This window comes from Mytilus galloprovincialis, chromosome 1 (genome assembly GCF_965363235.1).
Source record: "Mytilus galloprovincialis chromosome 1, xbMytGall1.hap1.1, whole genome shotgun sequence".
NCBI classification, from domain to species: Eukaryota; Metazoa; Mollusca; class Bivalvia; order Mytilida; family Mytilidae; genus Mytilus; species Mytilus galloprovincialis.
Window position 1 is genome coordinate 18,799,494 of NC_134838.1, and position 13,507 is coordinate 18,813,000.

General features: G+C 32.0%; 1 protein-coding gene across 11 annotated transcripts in view; it reads right to left on the minus strand.

The window, feature by feature from the left end:
• The window catches only part of LOC143068172 (axotactin-like), a 108,216-nt gene that overhangs the window by 3,729 nt on the left and 90,980 nt on the right, over positions 1–13,507 (minus strand). For 8 of the 11 annotated variants that reach the window (XM_076242018.1, XM_076242032.1, XM_076242074.1 and 5 more), the window contains 9 exons: positions 11,604–11,751; positions 10,831–11,015; positions 9,623–9,848; positions 8,935–9,162; positions 8,353–8,393; positions 7,807–7,942; positions 4,799–4,896; positions 4,122–4,148; positions 1,243–1,350 (listed from right to left, as the gene is read on the minus strand). In XM_076242018.1, coding sequence (XP_076098133.1) covers positions 1,243–1,350; positions 4,122–4,148; positions 4,799–4,896; positions 7,807–7,942; positions 8,353–8,393; positions 8,935–9,162; positions 9,623–9,848; positions 10,831–11,015; positions 11,604–11,751 — 1,197 coding nt within the window. The remainder of the gene's footprint in view (positions 1–1,242; positions 1,351–4,121; positions 4,149–4,798; positions 4,897–7,806; positions 7,943–8,352; positions 8,394–8,934; positions 9,163–9,622; positions 9,849–10,830; positions 11,016–11,603; positions 11,752–13,507) is intronic. The other 3 variants (XM_076242082.1, XM_076242093.1, XM_076242100.1) reach the window with 3 other exon arrangements.

Sequence of the window (13,507 nt, forward strand, 5' to 3'; positions counted from 1 at the left end):
TCCTTCAGCTGGCCCCTAAACAAATATATACTGGTTCAGTGATAATGAACACCATACTAAACTCCAAATTGTACACAAGAAACTAAAAGTTAAAATAATTCAAGACTAACAAAGGCCAGAGGCTCCTGACTTGGGACAGGCGCAAAAATGTACATGTTTGATGTGGACATTTCAGTATAACTTTTTACAGGGTACAATGCATAAGAATAAATAGGATTTTATAAGGGAGACATATTTCCTATGCTAGATCAAAATCCATAATGTAAATTTTCTTTAAACAAGTCAAAGCAGTCTGTTAAAAATGAAAATAGTTGAAATAAAAAAAAAAATATATAATTCAAAATACAGTAATAATACAGAGAATGTTAAATTTGCTGAAAACAATAATTTGAAAGTCAAATTATGAGAGAACAAAGCATAAGAGATATGTTTTGTAAAACAAGAAAAGAAGACAAAGTAGATCAGCATTCTCCCACAACAACTTCAAGTTTTGTTCTAGGAATCCAATGACCCTGACCTTTAATTTTGAAATAAAAACATATTTGAGTGCAAACTCAATTTTATTTCCTTTGAAGTTTTCTGTTACTTTAATCTTTTAACAAATGCTCAAGTGAATAAAGAGAGAACGGGATATGGAAAAAAAACCCATCAATATCTCCCCTGCTCTGTGCTGCGATGATATACAGACTGAGAACAAACAAAAGATCTATTGTGATTGAAACATGACATCCAAGTTGGATGATCCAACCACATAAAACCTTTAAAAGGATAGGAAAGTAATAGTGTGAAGTTATTACAAGTGCAAACAACTTTTGAAAACGACTAACTACATTGTGAAAAATTAGTATACTGGCACATTCATATTAAAATACTAAGGAAGTTGTTAAACAATACATGAAGGATTTCCTAAGTGTGTGGTGATACACCCATGAAAACGGTCATCATTGAAATCTATATAAAACTATGTGTCTTAATCATTTATGACCACAAATAGATTTCTCATGACACACATTTTAAACATTCATTCAAGAAATGTAATTTATAATTGGTTGAGAACTAATTCTTGTAAAATATCAGCAATCAAAATTTTTGTTACGGAAATATCTAATTTTGGTAAATTGCTGGAAGGGTGGAGCAAGGTTAGCTAGTTTTAATAATAAGCTCATTCTTACAATAGGTCAAAGTTTTATTTGCATGCTATGAACACAAAAGCTTGGGTAAAGCTGAACTACAAATACCGACCTTCATGCTACTGAGAGTACCAAACGTGCTAGCGCTCTCAAGAGACAGCTCCTCAATGTCATCCATAACACTCAAAATAGGTGAGGGTAACATTTGATAAATAAAATCCTACAAAGCATACAACACCAATAACATTCGGTTAAAAATTACTTCATTCAAAAGTTCTTTCCAGACTGTAGACAAACCATAAGACTTAATAATTTTTTTATGGAAAAAGGTATCTCATAAAGTTATCATACAAAAAAAAAAAGTAATTCACTGAACAGTTTGAAAAATATCCAATGCTTTAATACTCCATGAAACTGACTTATTATCAACAAGATACAGTCAAAATCAGGAGAGGAGGTCTCTTTTCAAAGTTATAAACCCAAACAATAATACAGTAAACAAATTGAGCGTTTGGTACTACAGATCAGGAAAAAACAAAGAACAATTTGCCTTGTTTATGAAAATAATAAAAGATGGCTTCAACTGCTAAACTTTATTTACTTGTATTTATACTAGTAATTAAATAAGCAGAAGTCTAAATATTTATTTGACTATTCATAATCAAATAATTGATATAACTTTTTATAAAACTATACAGTTCAAGCCATTTTTTTTAACAGCAATGACGCAATGATTTATTTGAAGCAAATTCACTATGCTTATGTTTACCATTTAAAAGTATAAACATTAAAGGATAAGACTTGCCACAAATTTTTTTTTCTTTTAATATTAATATCCTTGAAAATATAATAAGAACTAGATGTGTCCCAAGTACACAGATGTCCCATCCGCACTATCATTTTCTATGTTCAGTGGACTGTGAAAATGGGGTAAAATATCTAATTTAGCATTGAAATTAAAAAGATCATATCATATGGAACATGTGTGCTAAGTTTCAAGTTGATTGTTGATTGGACTTCAACTTCATAAAAAAAACTAGACCAAAAACTTTAACCTGAAGCGGAACGGACGATTGGAGGCACAGACCAGAAAACATAATGCCCATAAATGGGGCATAAAAAGATATGAGTTATCAGTTGAATGTCAGTATGGTTTACCCCCTCCCTATTTGAAGGGAAACAAGTCCTTTTATGATTAAAAAAAACCAACTAAACTTTAGGCTCTTAAAGAGCCTGTGTTGCTCACCTTGGTCTATGTGCATAATAAAAAAATTACACTGATGGATTCATGACAAATTGTGTTTTGGTGATGGTAATGTGTTTCTAGATCTTACTTTACTGAACATTCTTGCTACTAACAATTTTCTCTATCTATAATAAACTTGGCCCTTTCGTTACAGAGGAAAATATTTTGTAAAAACTTACAAAAATTACCAAATTAATGAAAATTGTTAAAAATTGACTATAAAGGGCAATAACTCCTTAAGGGGTCAACTGAACATTTTGGTCGTGTTGACTTATTTGTAGATCTTACTTTGCTAAACATTATTGCTGATTTCATTTTATCTCTATCCAAAATAATATTCAAGATAATAACCAAAAACGGCAAAATTTCCTTAAAATTACCAATTCAGGGGCAGCAACCCAACAACGGGTTGTCCGATTCATCTTAAATTTCAGGGTAGATAGAAATTGACCTGATAAACAATTTTACCCCATGTCAGATTTGTTCATAATGCTTTGGTTTCAGAGATATAAGCCAAAATCTACATTTTACCCCTATGTTCTATTTTAAGCCATGGCAGCCATCTTGGTTGGTTGGCTTGGTAACCGGACACATTTTAAAAACTATATACCCCAATGATGATTGTGGCCAAGTTTGGATTAATTTGGCCCAGTAGTTTTAGAGGAGAAGAGTTTTGTAAAAGTTAACGACGCAGGACGCCGACAGACGCCTAGTGATGGCCAGGTGAGCTAAAAAGTGTGGCAAGTCAAGATACAAATGACTTTTAGCAAATCTATCATGTAAAAATTATGGATTGACAGTTTATAGCCAGCAAGTGTAAAAATAAATCAATTTACAAAATTTTATAAAAGCTTGTCTATATACAAATAGTTATCACCAGGCAGGAATCAGGCAAGGAAAGTCAAGCAGGTAAAAATTAGGCAAACAAATAAGAAAATGAACAAAAAGACAGACAACAGTAGGCACGGCACAATAGAGTGCTTTATAGATCAAAATACACCAACAGTCAGATGTTTTATAGAAACAAGAATACACACAAACTAACATCAAATAAAATAGAATAAAGATTCAGAAAAGATAACTTAAACACATGATGAATTCCCATAATAAATTGATTCATAAACATCTTTGTAGTAGTTGGTTTCAAATCCCCTTCAGTATACTCAATTTTAAAATTTTTCTTAACACATGCAACAGTAAAATGTTACAAAGTCTGTGCATTTAATGTATTTAATTAACCAATAAATGTAGATTGGTTGCTGTCTCATTAACAACTACACAATATATGTTCTCTTTTTTTTTTAAATAAAATTCTTTATATTTGAATGTTTCAAAATTATCTCCCTTTAATATTGCATGTGTTTTAAGGATTAATGTGTTTGATATGTTAGTAGATAATTGGTGAAATGTCAATTAGTTAAAATGACAATGTAAAAGTTGTTATCACAGATTTGTTGTTGTATAACTTCAAGAAAAATAGTGTTCAATTTGTTAAAAGTAATTATCTCCCTTTGATATAGCATGTTGTTATGGATTGATGTTTTTGATATGTTAGTAGATAATCAGTGAATGTCAATAAGTTGGGATTTGTTGTTATATACTGTCAAGAAAAATGGTGTTCAATTTGTTAAAAGTAATTCATTAATCACACAAAAACGTTTATGTTATAATGACATGTACACATGACAATGAGACAGAGTTCTACAATGGATGCACCCAAACCGACAAGACTTGTGTATACCAACCTCCGATATAGTATCAAACGGTGGAACCTAAAATATTATTATTTAGTAAATATGGATGATAAGTGATATCATTTCTCCTAATGCATAAAAATATACCCATGCATTTAATAATCTAAATAACTCTTTTTTCAGCATTAACACAATGAACCTTTATGAAAATGAATATTAATCCATATCCCAAACTATCACCTCTGTTTAATATTTAGTTATTTATAAATATGAATTACTTCTGTCATAAATATGGACAAACAATAAACTGTTTTAGTTACTAGTAATTCTAATAAAAGTACATCCATTTACCACAAAACAACAATTACAAGACTTCCAATGTATATATTGTATGTTAAGTAAAAAAAAAATTATATTTTGTGTCCATTTTTTTTTTTTTTTTTATTAAAATACAATTTCAAGATTTTTAAAATTTCAGTTGTTTTAATTTTTTAAAAATTTTAATTGATTTTTTTTTATAAAAATTATAAGCCAGACAATTCCTATTACATTTTTAAATATTTTAACTGTAACAGTATACTAACTGTTAAGAGAATCTTATAGGCTGTGTTCTAAGTGTTAGATATAAACCTGTCATAATTATCATTTCTTATAGGTAAAAAGTCCACAGTGGAAGTCTTGTTACATCCAAAAAGTGTGCATTTTATGTGAATAATGTGTACACATACTGATGTTAGAGGTGCTCGGTCATTTAATGGGTCCCATTCTAATTCTCCTCCTTGCTTCTCCTTCACTTCATCATCTGGTCCAGAGTTATCATCACAATCTTAAAAAAAAAATTTAGTAAAAAACTAGAGGCTCTAAAGAGCCTGTGTCGCTCACCTTGGTCTATGTGCATATTAAACAAAGGACACAAATGGATTCATGACAAAATTGTATTTTGGTGATGGTGATGTGTTTGAAGTTCTTACTTTACTGAACGTTCTTGCTTCTTACAATTATATCTATAATGAACTTTGCCCATTAGTAACAGAGAAAAATATTTGGTAAAAATTTACATAAATTTACCAAATTAATGAAAATTGTTAAAAATTGACTATAAAGGGCAATAACTCCTTAAGGGGTCAATTGACCATTTAGGTCATGTTGACTTATTTGTAGATCTTACTTTGCTGAACATTATCGCTGTTTACAGTTTATCGCTATCTATAATAGTATTCAAGATAATAACCAAAAACGGCAAAATTTCTTTAAAAATTACCAATTGGAGGGCAGCAACCCAACAACCGGTTATCCAATTCATTTGAATATTTCGGGGCAGATATATATTGACTTGATTAACAATTTAACTTCTTGTCATATTTCCTCTAAATGCTTTGGTTTTTGAGTTATAAGCCAAAAACTGCATTTTACCCCTATGTTCCATTTTTAGCCGTGGCGGCCATCTTGGTTGGTTGACCAGGTCACGCCACACATTTTTTAAACTAGATACCCCAATGATGATTGTGGCCAAGTTTGGTTCAATTTGGCCCAGTAGTTTCAGAGGAGAAGATTTTTGTAAAAGATTACTTAGATTTATGAAAAATGGTTAAAAATTGACTATAAAGGGCAATAACTCCTAAAGGGGTCAACTGACCATTTCGGTCATGTTGACTTATTTGTAAATCTAACTTTGCTGAACATTATTGCTGTTTACAGTTTATCTCTATCTATAATAGTATTCAAGATAATAACCAAAAACGGCAAAATTTCTTTAAAAATTACCAATTGGAGGGCAGCAACCCAACAACCGGTTGTCCAATTCATTTGAATATTTCAGGACAGATATATATTGACTTGATTAACAATTTAACTTCTTGTCATATTTCCTCTAAATGTTTTGGTTTCAGAGTTATAAGCCAAAAACTGCATTTTACCCCTATGTTCTATTTTTAGCCGTGGCGGCCATCTTGGTTGGTTGACCGGGTCACGCCACACATTTTTTAAACTAGATACCCCAGTGATGATTGTGGCCAAGTTTGGTTCAATTTGGCCCAGTAGTTTCAGAGGAGAAGATTTTTGTAAAAGAATACTTAGATTTATGAAAAATGGTTAAAAATTGACTATAAAGGGCAATAACTCCTAAAGGGGTCAACTGACCATTTCGGTCATGTTGACTTATTTGTAAATCTAACTTTGTTGAACATTATTGCTGTTTACAGTTTATCTCTATCTATAATAATATTCAAGATAATAACCAAAAACAGCAAAATTTCCTCAATTACCAATTCAGGGGCAGCAACCCAACAACGGGTTGACCGATTCATCTGAAAATTTCAGGGCAGATAGATCTTGACCTGATACACATTTTTACCCCTGTCAGATTTCCTCTAAATGCTTTGGTTTTTGAGTTATAAGCCAAAAACTGCATTTTACCCCTATGTTCCATTTTTAGCCGTGGCGGCCATCTTGGTTGGTTGACCAGGTCACGCCACACATTTTTTAAACTAGATACCCCAATGATGATTGTGGCCAAGTTTGGTTCAATTTGGCCCAGTAGTTTCAGAGGAGAAGATTTTTGTAAAAGATTACTTAGATTTATGAAAAATGGTTAAAAATTGACTATAAAGGGCAATAACTCCTAAAGGGGTCAACTGACCATTTCGGTCATGTTGACTTATTTGTAAATCTAACTTTGCTGAACATTATTGCTGTTTACAGTTTATCTCTATCTATAATAATATTCAAGATAATAACCAAAAACAGCAAAATTTCCTCAAAATTACCAATTTAGGGGCAGCAACCCAACAACGTGTTGACCGATTCATCTGAAAATTTCAGGGCAGATAGATCTTGACCTGATAAACATTTTTACCCCATGTCAGATTTCCTCTAAATGCTTTGGTTTTTGAGTTATAAGCCAAAAACTGCATTTTACCCCTATGTTCTATTTTTAGCCGTGGCGGCCATCTTGATTGGTTGACCGGGTCACGCCACACATTTTTTAAACTAGATACCCCAATGATGATTGTGGACAAGTTTGGTTTAATTTGGCCCAGCAGTTTCAGAGGAGAAGATTTTTGTAAAAGTTAACAACGACGACGATGGACGCCGGACGACGCCGGACGACGCCGGACGCAAAGTGATGGGAAAAGCTCACTTGGCCCTTCGGGCCAGGTGAGCTAAAAATGAAACTAGAAATCCATCAAGTATATTATTTAGGCTTTTGTAGAAGTCAGAAATGTTTTAGCGGCAAAACAAGTTATATATGGTGGATTCATAATTTTTTTTTTTGAAAAAACAATTTTTGTAGATTTTATGGTTACAGAGGTAACACATATTTAATTGTTCAACAAATTACTATAGAAATTTATGCACTATACATACATTGTTAAAACCCCCAAATCAAATATATACCGAAAAATACATGTTTACCTCAATCCCTGAAAAATTGGTACCCACTGAAATGAATAAATCCACATTTAAAAATTACTGCTTACTTGTTTCATCAAAACTATTGATTATTTTTTACAAATTAGGTCTCAAATTGCTGCAACATAGAGGTTAAAAAATCCTACCATATTATTTATGTTCAAGTAAAACTAAAAAAAATATATAAAGATGACTTTATGCAAACTGTGGCAAAACCATGTAACTTAGTAGCAACAAAAATATAATTTTCTTCAATCCACAAAAATTGGAACCAATAAAAATTAACAAATCTACATTATACAGTTTCCATGACTTTTTATTTCACCTTTTTCTCTCTTCTGTCTTTCTATTTCTTCTAAAACTTCAGATATTGATGATGCTGGTCTATTCTTCTTCTTGTTATAAAATGTTGACTGTACAGGGTACTCTCCTGGGGACAGGTCACTGTCATTTAACAATGGCTGCAAAATATATCAAAGTTATGTACAGTAGTTGTTTTGTGAACAGTATTAAGGCCATTACCGGTAATTCAGATTACAAATCAGCTACTGTACCCTGCTTCCATAAATACACAAACAACATTTGAAAGTCCTAATTTTTGCTGTATGAAAGGCCTTATATAATTACTTATTATTCAAATCAGAAAATAAAAGTTTCAATGAAATTCACTGCTATGAATTACCATTTAGAAATTCAATTACACTACAGACAACTAAACATTTTACATTCAACATTTGTCCAGAAGATACAAGATAGAAAACATTTCACAAAAAAAATTGCTTATTAAAACTTTGTGGACATGTCATGATGCTTAGTATGGTATACTGATGTGGTATTGACAAAGAAATAGAAGAATATAACTTGTTATTACCTCAGTTCCAGGACCAACTCCGTTTTCTTTTCTTCTTTTAGCTGCAAATGGAAAATTATATCAAAATTAGTTAAAACTTCAAAAGACAGTTCTATTTATAAATATTTACTTCAAAAGACAGTTCTACTTATAATTATTTACTTCAAAAGGCAGTTCTATTTATATATATAATTATATAAATTCATGCATTTAAATTAGAGTTATCTCCAATTAACATATCACAAACAGAAAATTTACTTTTAATCTTTCATTTAAATAAAAAAAAATGTTTTGAGTCATCCCCACTTGCTGTTGAAGTTTTGTAAAGACCTTCAGTGTTTAAAACATTATACTGAGGTTAAATGTTACAGACTTGAAAAGTTTAACTAACTACTAAAACGCATTGCTGAAACATTCACCATACTATAAAACAATTTGTGCTTCATATAACCCACTAAAAATCTAAAGGATATACATCTAAATCTGGCCCGTGACAAAATAGTCTAGTATATCGCCATAAGTCCTTCAACACTTCATGTTTTAGCTCCAAATTTACCATTTTGGACTTGTCTAATATAGACACAAAATTTCTACAAAACTTACGTCCTAATGTTACAGAGATCATGCTGAACTCATCCAGTCTGGCTATATGATCATAAGGTTTCTGACTAGGTGGAGGACTAGCGGCATAGTTCAGAGGTACTTTGAGTTCAAGGTCATCTGGAGGTACTTTCTTCATAACATAGCGTTCACGTTTTCGCTTCTTACACAGGAACAGTGCAATAAGGACAGATATCAACATCAAACCACATATAATTGCCAAGGCAATCACTGGAAAAAAAAAGTTACTTGTAAAATGTTTGAAAAAGGAATGATGGATGCACATGATAAACCATGAATAGAATGAAAAAAAAAAAATTTAGCATAATCAGATATTTATCAAATTTTTTTTGAAATTTAAATGATTATACTGAAAAAGGCAGTATTTTTTTTTTAAGATTTAATTAGAATTCCTAACTGGATAATGCTCAAAGGTAAAAACATAAACTTCAATTGCAAAACAAGAATTATTTTTCAGAAATGCTTATTTTTAGGCATTACTAATTAAATTATGTAAAATAATAATTTCTAAACATGGTAAAAATGAGATCGTAAGTTTGCCAAGTTTCACACATCAGTTATGAGATAAATTTAATGGTATGACTCTTATGTCCTTGACATTGGAATTAGAAAAAGTCTCAGTGATCGGAAACGAAATGCCATCTCAAACTGTATCAAACTTATTGCTTACTAATTTCCAGATCTGTAGCTGTTCCTCCTATTTTAGTGTGACCAATAGCAGATTTTGATACGTTAAGTCTGTCGGTAGTTGATACAGGAGTTCTAGGAATGGTTGGTATGGTCGGTCCGGGTGTTGGTGTTGATAGAGTTGTTGTCGTAACAGTGGTTGTGGATGGTGGAGCATTCAAATAAATAGTTTCTGCTGGACCAGGATTCCAAGGTGGCATGGTTCTATCCTGTTGAAAAAGATTAGATAACAATTTTTGCTTGAGGCATGAAATTTGCATTTATTTCATTGACTATCTAGATTCCTGGACATATTCAAATAAAGTAAACAATAAGAAGTCACATCTTTTATCAAAGTTGCCAGTGGCAGATCTAGGGCATGGTGGATGTTCTGGCTTTGGAACCCCTCTTTTTTTGATGATCAATACATGCAAATGGGGACATATGGTTGGGATCCCCCTAATCTTGAGTTGAGAACCCCAAGCTCTATCTGCCCCTGGCTTTTTCATTGTTTACTGCACATTTCTTCTTGTATTTTAATTTCAAATGCTTTATTCAAGGATGTACTAGCAAACTTAGAAACTAGTGATTTGCCAAATCTGATCTAATGGGTGGGGGGGGGGGGTGGATTGCTGTCTGTCGTATCTGTTTCATTTTCAATAAGGTCATTGTTTTTTGTGTATGTCATTATTTTCATGTTAGGGCCTTTTACAGCTTACTACATGTATCATAAGGTTTTTGTTTTCCTTTCTTCTAAAAACGCTTACATCCGTGTCATTGGATTCCAAGTGATAGTTGTCTTATTGGCAATTATACCACAATTCATAATTTTCATGTATGGCAGTATTTGATCTTTTAAAGCATTGATAAAGCATTGAAACATAAATAATGTACTATGTGAACATCCATTGAACTTTAAGATGGGGGGGGGGGGGGGGGGGGGGGGGGGGTGTTATGTTTTTTTCTAAAAAATATTCTGGCCAAGCAGATGACAAAAAAAAAAATCCAGATTTGCATACCTTCAAGTGTTAAATATGGAAGAAGAAAAATTTGATTGATAGCGTTGAAATATTAATAATAAATATGTTTGGGCTTTGTACAAAACAATTTTCTTGACTCAGACAAAAAACCATACCCCCTTGAAGTTAAATGGTTGTTCCCTAAAACAAACAAGAAACATCAATTATTTTCAAAAAGGTATAAACTTGATACCTGCTCTGTTTTCGATTCTGTAGTAAATGTTGACTCAGTTGTCATTTGTTGGTCTTTGTCACTTTCTAAAGAACAGCCAACAAGCTCATCCCCATGTATAATGAAAGAATCATTATTATCGCTTCTCAATTCTTTTAATGGCTTGATAATGTATGGTTCATCTTTCACTGGTGTAAACAATACCTCTGAAAAAACATGAACCACATAGAAAACTACGATTCTTTTCAATTCTAAATAATAAGGTTAAGATTTATAAAAATAAACATGGATATTTTTTTAACTTTATATCATGACAGCAAACCAACACTATACATGCACTTTAAATATGTAAATCGTATATAAACATTTAATATTTCCAATAAATATGATCTGTGATTACAGGGAGCATGTTAGTCAACCATTGTAAGTCTGTTTCTTCTTTTTTGTTTGTTTTACACCACTATCAGTGACCTTGGCTATATCATATTTTTTGGTGGAGGAAGCCTAATTTCCCACGATGAAGACACAACCTTCACCAGGAAAACTGGTATATCCAATATTTGATAAATATCATAATCATAAACAACTGCAAGCTTGTCAAGAGTGCAATACAAAATCTATAACCACCATTTTAAACAAATTATGTAAGAATTAACTTAAGTAAAACAGCAAATAAAAGTTTCCAATAGTGACGAATCATAAAGTTGTATCAGTTTTCATTATATATGTTTGATGTCTGGTTTGGGGACTTGTATCATATTTAACCTATGTGGTAATGTTTAGATAATTTGTACCAGAAAGACATCCTGAGAAATTAACAAATGTGTCTGTTTTTATATAGCTTGGAATTTTGTCTAGTACCACACCACCAAGCATCATGACATCAAGGTCATTCAAGGAATCCTGGGTATTTGGTACCTTTCCCTCTTCGACATCATCAAGCTGAAAATATATCATATATTCTGTTTAACTACTCAACTAGAGGTCTACTAAGGTCTTGTCTTTTTAAATGATCAAGACCAAAAAGTTTATTAACTTCACATCAAGGTCAAACTATATATATCCAAATAAACAAGGTCAAACTGTATGTAACTGTATAACCATGGTCAAACTATATGTATTAAAAAAACTAAGGTCAAACTATATGTATTCAAATAACTAAGGTCAAACTATATGTATTCAAATAACCAAGGTAAAACTAAATGTATTCAAATAACCAAGATCAAACTATATGTATCCAAATAACCAAGGTCAAACTATATGTATCCAAATAACCAAGGTCAAACTATATGTATCCAAATAACCAAGATCAAACTATATGTATCCAAATAACCAAGGTCAAACTATATGTATTCAAATAACCAAGATCAAACTATATGTATCCAAATAACCAAGGTCAAACTATATCATCCAAATAACCAAGGTCAAACTATATGTATCCAAGTAACCAAGGTCAAACTATATGTACCCAAATAACCAAGGTCAAACTATATGTATCCAAATAACCAAGGTCAAACTATATGTATCCAAATAACCAAGGTCAAACTATATGTATCCAAATAACCAAGGTCAAACTATATGTATCCAAATAACCAAGGTCAAACTATATGTATCCAAATTAAAGAACCTTAGTGAGCACGCTCACATACCCCACGTCCCCACATTGTCATTGGAGAAATTAAATAAGTATAAGAAAAAAAAATAGTATAAGGAAAAATATTGAATAATAATTTCCTGTCAATATACATAGTATGTCCTTATTATCTACAAAATTTCATGAAATTCTGTTGTGTGTTTTCAGAGGAGTTGAGATGACAAACTGTTGCAGAAGTACATTGAAGCAAATAAGTTCAAAGGGGCATAACTCCTAGAAAAAAAATTGAACCGTAATTTCCTGTTGATATGCACATCTACATAGTATGTCCTTATTATCTATAAAGTTTCATGAAATTCTGTTGTGTGGTTTGAGAGGAGTTGCGATGACAAACTGTTGCAGTAGTACATTAAAGTAAATAAGTTCAAAGGGGCGTAACTCCTAAAAAAAAAACTGAATCGCAATTTCCTGTCGATATGCACAACTACATAGTATGTCCTTATTATCTGAAAAGGTTTCGTGAAATTCTGTTGTGTGGTTTGAGAGGAGTTGCGATGACAAACTGTTGCAGTAGTACATTAAAGTAAATAAGTTCAAAGGGGCGTAACTCCTAAAAAAAAATTGAATCGCAATTTCCTGTCGATATGCACAACTACATAGTATGTCCTTATTATCTGAAAAGGTTTCGTGAAATTCTGTTGTGTGGTTTGAGAGGAGTTGCGATGACAAACTGTTGCAGTAGTACATTAAAGTAAATAAGTTTAAAGGGGCGTAACTCCTAGAAAAAAAATTGAATCGCAATTTCCCGTCGATATGCACAACCACATAGTATGTCCTTATTATCTGAAAAGGTTTCGTGAAATTCTGTTGTGTGGTTTGAGAGGAGTTGCGATGACAAGAAACAGGACTGACGGACGGACGGACGGACTGACGGACGGACGGACTGACGGACAGACGGATGGACGGGTCAAAAACATTATACCCTCCGCAACTTCGTTGCGTGGGGTATAATAACCAAGGTCAAACTATATGTATTCAAATAACCAAGGTCAAACTATATCATCCAAATAACCAAGGTCAAACTATATGTATCCAAATAACCAA